Consider the following 12,343-nt stretch of genomic DNA (forward strand, 5'->3'; position numbering starts at 1 on the left):
CCCTGATCTCAGATGACCTGATGGTGAACAACTATAGCTTTAAGTTAGCACATTGTGCACTTCAATTTCATGAGGACTTTAATAAAGCTCTTTCGTCATGGTTTGGGTTAAACGCACAGACGTGATCAGCGCATCACGACTGAAGATGATCATGAGTAACACACTTTTCACTGATGTGCAAATCACTGCCTGCTATTCCAACCAAGAACAATACTTGCCAGATTTAGATGGGGCCATTAAATTGGCCTGTCAAGCTCGTAATCAGTGTGTGTTAGTCTATTCACGCTGTCTCACGATTGCAGATCCCAATGCTTCTTCTGCGTGAATCACAAATCACGTCATTAACCAGCACATGCTGAACTCGTCATTTCTAAAATACAATTTGATTAAGCTGTAATAAAGGAAACTGGTTCTATTAAAGGGTTCAACAGTTACAGGGTACAGTGCTTTTAACCGTCTTCTAAGATTATAGTCTGATCAAACTGATTTGTGTCATTTGATCAAACGGGATGAATGTTTTAGAGTGACACAATGATGACCATGCTGCTGTTTTCCCTCCAGAATGATTTCACTTCCTGGATGGTAATGAAGATGATCATGATGATGTCATTGAGGAACTTGCTTCTGATGTTTAAAGTTTAAAAAAAAAAATTCCAGACTAAAAGTTTATTCAAAGCACTGGAAAAACCTATTATTGCATCACCAACTAAAATTTATATTCACAAGCAAACATGTTTTGTTTAAACATTTTGATATTGATGATAATTGGATAGAAAATAAATAATAAATAAATACAAATAAAATAAATGACAAACAAACATGAACATGGACATAACAATTTTAACTGACCATCAATTAGAACAATATTCACAAGATTCTGATTACATCAATATATTTTAATAGAAAATAAAACTAACAAACAAGTATGGATAAAAAAAAAAATCAATAGAAAATGATCACCAATTAAAACAATATTCACAAGAAAACATGTTATGTTTGAAGCATCTTGATATTGATAACATTTTGATAAATATAAACATGGGTAAATGAGTAAATAATAATAATAATAATAATAATAATAATAATAATAATAATAATAATAATAAAATAAACAGAAACAAAATGGGAAGACTTCTTAAACTACATATTCAGATAAAAAAATAAAAATAATAATATTATAAACATGGATGTATGGATAAACAAATCCAAAACACAAAACAAACAAAATAACAAATAAAAAAATTCTAAAATGGTACTACTGTTTAATAAACTGGATATTTTGATAGAACATAAATACATTTATATAAACAAAAAATGCATGGATGGGTAAACAAACTCAAAAAATCATACAATAAATAAATAAAAATAAAACAAAACACAACGGGAAGAGTTCTTAATAAACTGGCAGTGCTGCTAGCAGGCCTGAGCTGACAGTGTTCTGCTAATAAGAGTAAATCAGCTTAGGAACGAGTATTCAGCCCAAATACTGAGAGCATTATAAAAGCAGTTTATTCTGAGTTGAGTGCTGTCAGGACTCAGCTGTGAGTTCCTGCTCAAAGCCAATAAGCAGCAGAAACCAGAGGCGCAGTTTGATTTCCTTACCTTTGAGATGTTTTCTGAGCAGGAGAAGCCCGACTCGAAGTCGAGTGTGAAGCACAGGATCTTCCCTTGACTGCTGCACATGTAGCTCTTCGACTGCAGAGCAACAACAACAGCGTGATTTACACAGAGAGCTCACAGGCACATCGCTTGCTGCAAACACTTTAAAACAACAGACCACATTCATATTTAAATCGTTCAACATTCAACACTCCTGATCTCACATGCTTTACAGTATATCCCCAGGCACAGGACAGGTACCGCACGGTCAACATGGAAACAGCTTACACAGAGAAACTATGTCTAACAATCCACTTTCAGAAGAAAATCAACATCCAGTTCAGTAAACCTCCAGTACCTAGTCCTATACCACAGTATTGATGCATCTCTAGACATTATAGTTGCATGTATCATTGTTTTACTTATCTCTTAAATAAATATACAAAAAACGGTAGATGGATAAAATAAAATAAACTGTTTTTAATAAACTGACAGCACTGCATAGCAGGAATGAAAGAACAAATGAATGAACGAATGAATGAATGAATGAATTAATGAATGAATGAAGGACAGATGAATGAAGGAACAGATGAATGAATGAATGAATGAATGAAGGAACAAATGAATGTAAGAATGAACGGATGAATGCACAGATGAATGAATGAAGGAACAAATGAATGTAAGAATGAACGGATGAATGCACAGATGAATGAATGAAGGAACAAATGAATGAATGAAGGAACAAATTGAATGAAGGAACAAATTAATGAAAAAATGAACAGACGAATAAATGAATGAATGAATGAAGCAACAAATGAATGAAAGAATGAACAAATGAATGAATGAATGAATGAATGAATGAATGAAGGAACAAATTAATGAAAGAACGAACGGACAAATGAATGAATGAATGAATGAAGGAACAAATGAATGAACGAATGAATGGATGAATGAATAAATGAAGGTACAACTGAATGAATGGATGAATGAATGAATGAAGGTACACATTAATGAATGAACAAATGAATGGATGAATGAATGAAGGTACAAATGAATCAATGAATGAAAGAATGAATGAATGAATGAAAGAATGAAGGAACAAATTAATGAAAACATGAACAGACGAATGAATGAATGAATGAAGGAACAAATGAATGAAAGAATGAACGGAAGAATGAATGAATGAATGAAGGAACAAATGAATGAAAGAATGAACGGAAGAATGAATGAATGAATGAACGAACAAATGAATGAATGAATGAATGAAGGAAGGAAGGAAGGAACAAATGAATGAACGAATGAATGGATGAATGAATGGATGAATGAAGGTACAACTGAATGGATGAAGGTACAAATGAATGAATGAAGAAACAAATTAATAAACACAAATGAACGAACGAATGAATGAATGAAGGAACAAATGAATGAATGAATGAACGAACAAATTAATGAACGAACGAATGAGTGAATGAATGAATAAATGAATGAAGGAACAAATGAATGAAAAAATGAACAGACGAATGAATGAATGAATGAAGCAACAAATGAATGAAAGAATGAACAGACGAATGAATGAATGAAGGAAGGAACAAATTAATGAAAGAATGAACGGACGAATGAATGAATGAACGAATAAATGAATGAATGAATGAATGAATGAATGAATGAATGAAGGAAGGAACAAATGAATGAATGAATGAAGGAACAAATTAATGAATGAACGAACGAACGACTGAATGAATGAATGAACGAACAAATGAATGAATGAATGAATGAAGGAAGGAACAAATGAATGAACGAATGAATAGATGAATGTATGAATGAAGGTACAACTGAATGGATGAATGAATGAAGGTACAAATGAATGAATGAAGGAACAAATTAATGAATGAACGAATGAACGACTGAATGAATGAATGAACGAATGAAGGAAGGAAGGAAGGAACAATTGAATGAATGAATGAAACAAACAAAAAACGGATTGATGGATAACATAAATTAAAATAAAATACAAAATAAAATGGAAATATTTCTCAGTAAACTTGCTGTACTGCATAGCAGGAATAAGTATATCATAAAAGAAGGAAATAAGTAAACAAACAAGAACAAACTAGAATAGGACAATTTCTTAATCGACTGGTAGTACTGCACTGCAAGAGTTAATGAATAAAATAAAATGAAAACATGCATTAAAAAAAATACAAAAACATGCATAAAATAAAATATAAAATAAAACAGGAAGATATCTTAATAAACTGCCAGTTACTATGATACTACCACAGTATTTACAGATGCATCTCTTTACATCATATCTGTATGTGTGCATGTTCTTATTATTATTTTATTATTATTAATTTATCTAAAAAGGCGTAGTCTACAGATGCATTTTGCGTTTATAATGTAAACATTTAATCAATTGACCATACTTGATTTTAACACTTTATTTTCCTGTTTAGGCAGTTGTTAGTTTAGGTATGGAGCCGGATTAAAGGATCTTAAACATGATCATGTAGAATAAGGCATTAATATGTGCTTTATAAGTACTAATAAACAGCCAATGTGCTAGTAATATGCATGCTAGTCAATAGTGAGAACTGGTCATTAACAAAGTTTTATCAATCAATTAGTTGATCGTTATTTATTAATGTTTTTGTATTGTTATTTTTATTATTCAGGTGCCACTGACTGAATATAAATCTTCAGTGGATGGAGAAAGAGCATCGCAGCAAATAAGGGTTTGTGTAATTGTGTCTGTTCATCTGTTTTGTTCACTATAATTAGATTCCTGGAAGTTTGTGTTTCTGGTGAATGTGATTATAGAGACGCATCGGTATTCACAACACACTGACCCTCACGATCACATTACAGTGGCCTGAACCGAAGAGCACTGCAGCAGCTGGAAAGAGGACACAAATGCTCAAAATCAAATAAAACAGAACAAAATAAAATAAAAGCTTTGGATGAAGTGTCTGCCAAATGCATAAATCTAAATTCAGATTGTAGATTATCTATTAACTGATTAAATGTTCACATTCAAAACACATAAATAAATATATTTTTTTAATAAATTAATAATATAAAAAATACTAACAAACAAATAAATAAATAAAAATAAAAACTGAAAATCAAAAAATAAATAAAAAGAAATTAATTAATGTAAATGTAATAATCAATTATTTGCTAATTGCAAATAATTGCTAATAACAATGAATAAATACACATTCAAAACATAAAAATTAAATACAAAAATAAAAATACATTAAAACTTACACATGCATGCATGCACACAAATATAACTATTATTAGGATCATAAAATATTTTAAATAAATTAATAATAAAAAATTGTTAAAAATAAACAAACAACAAATAAATAAATAAAAAAACTGCAAATCCAAAAATAAATATTAATTGGTTAATTAATTAAAATTTAGTAATGTAAATGTAATAATCAATTAATTGCTATCAAAATAATAAAATAAATACATAAATAAAAGTTCAAACATAAAAAAAATTATACAAAAATAATACACATAAAACCTTGCACATGCATGCATGCATCTACACAATTATAACTATTATTAGGATCATACAATTTTATAAGTAAATTAAATTGTTGATTACTGATTATGATTACAAAACAAATTTATGCTGAAACTGACTGACGACTGACAGTCTTATATACAACAAATAACAAATTAATACAAATTAATAATAATCCATACCCAAAATTAAAATGCAAAAGCAGTTAAAATCATGACGGGATCTCAGAAACACAGCCGTCTGCTTTGCATTTCCAAATCAAATCCTCAAAAGAGGAAACATTTGTAACTAAATATGCATGAAATGTAACAGTAATATTCACAGCTCTTGAAATCAATTAGGCACGAGGAGGAGAGCGAGTTTTTCCGCGAACGCCCGCCGGTGACATTTGGATTCAGCAACATCATCAAGCAATCTGTCGAGCCAGAGACGAAGTCATTAAAGCTGGTCAACACAGCTCTGACTGATATAGATGGAGCACAGGAGCATTTCTCTGGAGTCCTTATTCATTTCTGCATTAAACTCCCATACAGTGTTACTTTAGAACCACAGACCATACAATTACTCTCTTTAGAAAATAGTAAACAAGGAACAGTTTTTATTTTCATTATTTACATCAGTTTTTACATTTTGCATTTTTATTTTCATTGGAGTTTTAGTAATTTTGCTGTTTTTTCTCAGCTTTAGTAGTTTCTGTTCACATACATACTCACATATGCATAAACAATATTACATACACATTAATGTCTATTTATAAGTATATATTTGTGTATTACTGTTTATGATTTAAACGATAAATAAATAAAATTAACTAAAATGTAAACTTTAAGAATTAAAAAAAAATTGTTTTATATGTGGCTAAATAGTTAATTTTACTTATTTTAGTAAAATTTTAGCATTAAATTAAACAATTTAAATAATAAAAATAAAAAATACAACATTTAAAAATTTACAATTTAAAAATATTTTGTTAAAGTTTTAGTAATTTTGTTTTGTTTTTATAATTTTAGTAGTTTTTAGTTATTTTAATATCAAGTGGAAAATATTAACTATAATATATAAAAAAAATAAAACTTACATATTTTAGTAATAGTAATTGTTTGGATCCTTTTTAGTAGTTTTGTTTCTTATTTATATCTATATAGCTCTTATTAATATCATATTTTAGTAGTAGTTATTTTAGTACAATTTGAGTATCAAGTTTAAAGCATAAACTTTTTATTAAAAAAGTAAATTTAATAACATTTAAACAGTTAATTCAATGTAAAGCTTTAGTAATTTTGTTGCGTGTCTTTTTTCCTTCTTAGTAATTTATATATAGTTTTTACTTTTATTATTTTGGTACAACAAGTTAAAGCTAAATTAAAATGAGAAATGTTGCACTGGCCATTAACTGAAAAATAAAGAAATTGTTTATTTCAGTTTACATTTAGTTTTATTTTCCTAAGGTTTTACTTTGAGTTACAGGTTTAGTTTACTATAATAACTTTAATAAATGAACTAATTAATTAGGGTCTCACTCTCCTGCTCTTCTTCACAGAAATCTCAGATGTTTCTCAGTGTTTTAAGAGACGCTTGAGCTCCAGCTGCCAGGATTTGTGTCTCTCACTGTCTGCTCGTGTAACATGTAAAGCACAGAATACATGTCGCTAATTGGAGAGTTTCTCCTGAGGGACGGGCAAAACACAGAGTGAGGTTTGTTGAGGATTTCCTTGTCAAGCTGAGCGGAGAGAAAGTCCCAGCATGCACCAAATGTGCCCCGTTTCTGCTCTGCAGTCTGTGAGAGCAAACACAGACGCTTCATCAGCGGACAAACACTGGTCCTCAAACACAACCCTCCTGAACAAGAAAATATGTTTTTGTAGATGTAATGAATTGCAACGACGAAAAAGAAAAAAAAAATATATATATATATATATATTATTATAAATATTTTCTCACAGAGTCATGCATATACTCTAATAAGTACGTGAACCCAAACACTATCTATGCTGATTATGCTTTTGTTATTTTAGTACCATTTTAGTATCAAGTTAAACTACATGTATTTATTGTTTTAAATATTTTATTTGAGTTCAATTGTATTGTATTTCAAGTTAAATTAACTATAATAACCCTGATACCAACACATCTGGTTTAACGGCACAGCTGTTCCTGTTTATCACTGAACTGAACATGTTTTACAGCTGAGGAACTACAGATATTGAACTGAATCAACACTGAACTGTAAATAAAAGCATGTTAAGCCCGTGTTGTGTTTTCTGATCTTAATGAATTGCAACAGATGCATGACTACAACATCTGGACTAAAATAAATAAATAAAAGGCTCTTTCATTTTTATGGGCTGCTGATTTTTGTTTTAGTGCATCTTGTGAAAATGTACATATTCTATACACGTGAATACAAACATGCATGTAATCATTGCATTGCACATGCTTTTCAGATGAATGCAACAATGCATGCAATACAGACTGTAATTAACAACGCACTCAATGTAAATTGCTTCTATCTACAGTTTTTCCTCTTCAACTAGTGTCACGAAGAGAATATTGTTTGCTATCCACTGGCCAGCTGCATCTGCAACTGTGAAATGCACACACCTGGTGTTTTTATACCATACCATGCATGTTAAGTATGTATTGCACAACAGAATTGTGATTGCCAATTGTCTGTTTGTATACTTGTCTAAAGGATGATTCTGTCCCAAGACAATAAGACAAATCTAGCTGTCTGGAGAACAAACCACTAATCAAGCACTATTTGAAATGGTCTGTCACCTTTAGTTGCATCCCTAAGGACAGAGACATGTGTTGATTCTCGATGTGGTCCAGCAGTAATGCTGATGATGCTGACTAACGCAGAATGAACTCATGTCTATCTGGAGTGTGTCTGGAGCGAAACGTGGCTCTGTAACACACTCCTGCAGCTCTCAGAGCTGTCAATCACCGCGTCCTCAACCACAGCTGGACAATCAGGACTAACTGATGAAGGACAATAACATCACCAGCGGAGTGACGCGGAGCACAAATCACTGAGTCTGCAACTATACTTAGTGAATTACTGAAAGTCACCTTCATCTTGATGAGTGGAGGAAGCAGCACTGGAGTCAAATATCTGAACACTTCAACATTAACTGGTGCACTTTTCCCCATTCACTTCAGCTTAACATCATAAATATATATCCATTCTTCCTTCCTTCCTTCCTTCCTTCCATCCATCCATCCAATCCTTTCTTCCTTCCATCCATCCATCCATTCATTCTTCCTTCCTTCCTTCCATCCATTCATCCATCCATCCATCCATCCTTCCTTCCTTCCTTCCTTCCTTCCTTCCTTCACCCATTCTTCCTTCCGTCCATCCTTCCATCCATCCATCCATCCTTCATCCATTCTTCCGTCTCTCCTTTCTTCCTTCCATCCATCCATCCATCCATCCATCCAATCCTTTCTTCCTTCCATCCATCCATCCATTCATTCTTCCTTCCTTCCTTCCTTCCATCCATTCATCCATCCATCCATCCATCCATCCATCCTTCCTTCCTTCCTTCCTTCCTTCACCCATTCTTCCTTCCGTCCATCCTTCCATCCATCCATCCATCCTTCATCCATTCTTCCTTCCTTCCATCCATCCTTCCATCCATCCATTCTTCTTTCCTTCCTTTCATCCTTCCATCCATCCATCCATTCATCCATCCTTCCTTCCTTCCTTCATCCATTTGTCCTTCCTTCCTTCCATCCATCCATCCATCCATCCATCCATCCATCCTTCCTTCCTTCCTTCCTTCCTTCCTTCCTTCATCCATTTTTCCTTCCTTACATCCATCCATCCTTCCATTCTTCCTTCCTTTCTTCCTTCCATCCATCCATCCATCCATCCATTCTTCCTTCCTTCCTTCCTTCCTTCATCCATTTTTCCTTCCTTACATCCATCCATCCTTCCATTCTTCCTTCCTTTCTTCCTTCCATCCATCCATCCATCCATCCATCCATTCTTCCTTCCTTCCTTCCTTCCTTCCTTTCACCTATCCTTCCATCCATCTATTTTTCCTTTCTATCTATCCATCCATCCATCCATCCATTCTTCCTTCTATCTATCTATCTATCTATCTATCTATCTATCTATCTATCTATCTATCTATCTATCTATCTATCTATCTATCTATCCTTCCATCCATCCATCCATTCTTCCTTCCTTACATCCATCCATTCTTCCTTCCTTCCTTCCTTCCTTTCACCTATCCTTCCATCCATTTATTTTTCATTTCTATCTATCTATCTATCTATCTATCTATCTATCTATCTATCTATCTATCTATCTATCTATCTATCTATCTATCTATCTATCTATTCTTCCTTCCAGCTATCTATCTATCTATCTATCTATCTATCTATCTATCTATCTATCTATCTATCTATCTATCTATCTATCTATCTATCTATCTATCTATCTATCTATCTATCCATCCATCCTCCCCACCAGTGTTGCTGTTCTCTTCCTTCACATCAGACATGGCTCTCCTCGTGGGACTGGTCTGGTTCAGATCTGGATCCTCATCTAATCCACTGAACCCAGAGAAGCTGTGATCCTGACCTCCCGCTGACTTCCTCACATAAAACCATAACACAATCCTTCACGCTCCTCCTAAAAGTGTCCTCAGGAGCGCTCTGGACGGATGGTGGCAGATAATCAGACTGAATCTGGAGCTTTACATGTTTCCCTTTCTGTGTCGGAGCATTGCAGTGATCTAAATCGCCTCTGACAGCTCCGTTCCTTTGTATTATTTATAATGTCTGGTTAAGAGTAGGCAGTAATTCAGAGCTGCTTTCTGACCCTTTGCTTTTGGGCAAACAGGGGGGTGGGAAATGCACCAAAATCCTTGAATAGACATTTGCTACAGCCCTGAGATAAAATCCAGTGAACATGATGTGAAGACTTTACTGGGAAATGTTTCAGATGGACTTAATGAGTCTGGATTCATATCCTCCATTATAATTATTAGCTATAACAAAAATGGAATAAAACTCATCTCTTAAACCAGTTCATAAATTGTTGCATTCAATTCAGTAAAAGAGCTCACATCAGGATGGATTTATGAAGGAATTACACAGAAATTACTACATGAAGACCTATGGAGGACGTGTATATAGTTGCTTGAACAGGAAGTGTTCACTGAATGCACAAATTTAAACAGAAATGCTGAGAGTCAAGATATTTTGGCATGTAACACCAGAGCAACAAATGGTTCCTTAAAGTTCTTTGTGGAATTAAAAATGGTTCTTCTGTGGCATTACTGTGAAGAACCTTTGAAGCACTTTTATTTTTAAGATTGTAAAAAGTAGGGTTGCACAATATATCTAAGTAAGTCGATATGCCGACATGGTTTACTGTGATTTTCAAATCGCGAAAGCTGTGATTTAATTAAATAAATATATGATATAAATGATATAACACTTCACTCTGAAACCTGCAGCATATGTGCAAGTGTAGCAACAAAAAAAAAAAGCTCAATTCAGGATTAATTTATTTTAAGTAAAAACTCAATCCAGGGTTATTAAATATATACAACTAAAATACATATAAGATAAAAATATAAAAAAAATTGAAAAATATGTATTAAAAGCACAACAAAAATGTAAAATATTTTTTTTTTTTAGAAATAAATCTCTTTTTTATTTTATTTAATATCACAAAACAAATCATATGTATTATATAGTATATAGTAATTATATTGTCATGTTGAATTGGTCAAAAACAGTAATACAGTAAGTAGTTTTTTGCATCTTTTAATTTTCGTACAGCCCTTAAAAGATGGTTCAGGCTCAAAAAGTAAAAAGTGTTTTTTTTTGCAACTTCACAAAAAAAAAATATTTTTTTTTTTATTTTATACGCAGCTGCACTCTCCATCAAAACCACAATCATTCTAGAATTATTATTTCAATATACTGTATAATGCAGAAAAATATCACAATGCCAGTTTTTCCAATATTGTGCAACCGTCCTTCAAAGGTCAAATTCATCACATCCCATCACGAGCTGTAACTCTGAGGTGAATTTCATTTGAAAGCGGGCGTCATGTTCATCTACTCACCAGCCTATAAAAGTGAACATTTCACACAATGAAATTCACGACATGTCCTTCAAGGACACAAAAATGCCATTTGGAAATTGCCCTTGGAATAAAGAGCAAACGGACACATGTAGTAAGTTTCTCTGTCATGACTTGGCAGCACGTCATGATGGTCTATTAGGCCTTTTTGTGGCCTTTACTCCCTCAATTAGCTTCAAACAAAACATTAGCTCTGTGTTAGATGAGGATTTTGATTCCTTGCATGGAATAAGATACGCAGTTTATCCAGAGAGCCATTAATCTGCTCCTCTAAGCTGAAGTATGAGCGAATCAACGCCGGCAAAGCTATATAATGCTCATGAGCCATAAATAAATATGTCATAGTAATGCACACTTGCGCGTCGGGATTTTGCCGCAAACTCTCCGTTTGACCCTGGGTGGTATTTAAGACGACTTAAATGTGAGTAACGCGAGTCTCTGGAGCCGCTCAGACTTAAATCCCCTTCATCCCGTGAACTTATGTTAGCATATACTTCATAATAGACGCCCTGCAGGAGTTCACGGGGACACCGGAGATGCGCTAGACCTTTGTGCGGTCGAGGTAATTTAACGGCTCAGCGAGGAGAGGACTCACAGAAAAGACTCTTCAGAGGAATTTAATTAAAGCAGTAATAACATTTGAAACGCACGAATCAGACACAGATGCGCTCCTGCTCTCCTTCAGTGCTGACAGATGCAGAAATCAATGCTTCACTTGTCATATACCGCTTTCTGAGTGTTTCATCTCTTTTTAAAGCCTTCTTTAAAGCCTGATGGACAGGATATATATTTTAAATTAAGGGCCTCTTCTTGTTACCATAATGCAAAAAGTGCACAGCATTGCTTTAATATTATTACTGTAACGCATTACTGAAGATGATGATTCTATTACATACAGCAAATGCTGCTATTTGATACTGTGCCTAAACAGAATGGTTTTCGCTATTGCATGATCGTTAAACTGTGACCTTTGAGATTTTTAAAGATGGTCTGTTCAAGTTTCAGCATGCTGCAAAATAAGCTAAGTCTTCATACGCCTAAGATTTTATTTACCACAATTAATTCAATAATTAATCCGAGTTGCCAATTTCATGGG

General features: G+C 33.3%; 1 protein-coding gene across 1 annotated transcript in view; it reads right to left on the reverse strand.

Annotated features, from left to right (window-relative positions):
• LOC127976346 (gamma-2-syntrophin-like) overlaps nt 1-12,343 on the reverse strand; it is a 71,652-nt gene that overhangs the window by 2,093 nt on the left and 57,216 nt on the right. The window contains exon 15 of the mRNA XM_052580709.1: nt 1,603-1,695. Within this exon, the coding sequence (XP_052436669.1) occupies nt 1,603-1,695 (93 nt within the window). The remainder of the gene's footprint in view (nt 1-1,602; nt 1,696-12,343) is intronic.

The sequence above is a fragment of the Carassius gibelio genome, chromosome B17, assembly GCF_023724105.1.
Source record: "Carassius gibelio isolate Cgi1373 ecotype wild population from Czech Republic chromosome B17, carGib1.2-hapl.c, whole genome shotgun sequence".
NCBI lineage: Eukaryota > Metazoa > Chordata > Actinopteri > Cypriniformes > Cyprinidae > Carassius > Carassius gibelio.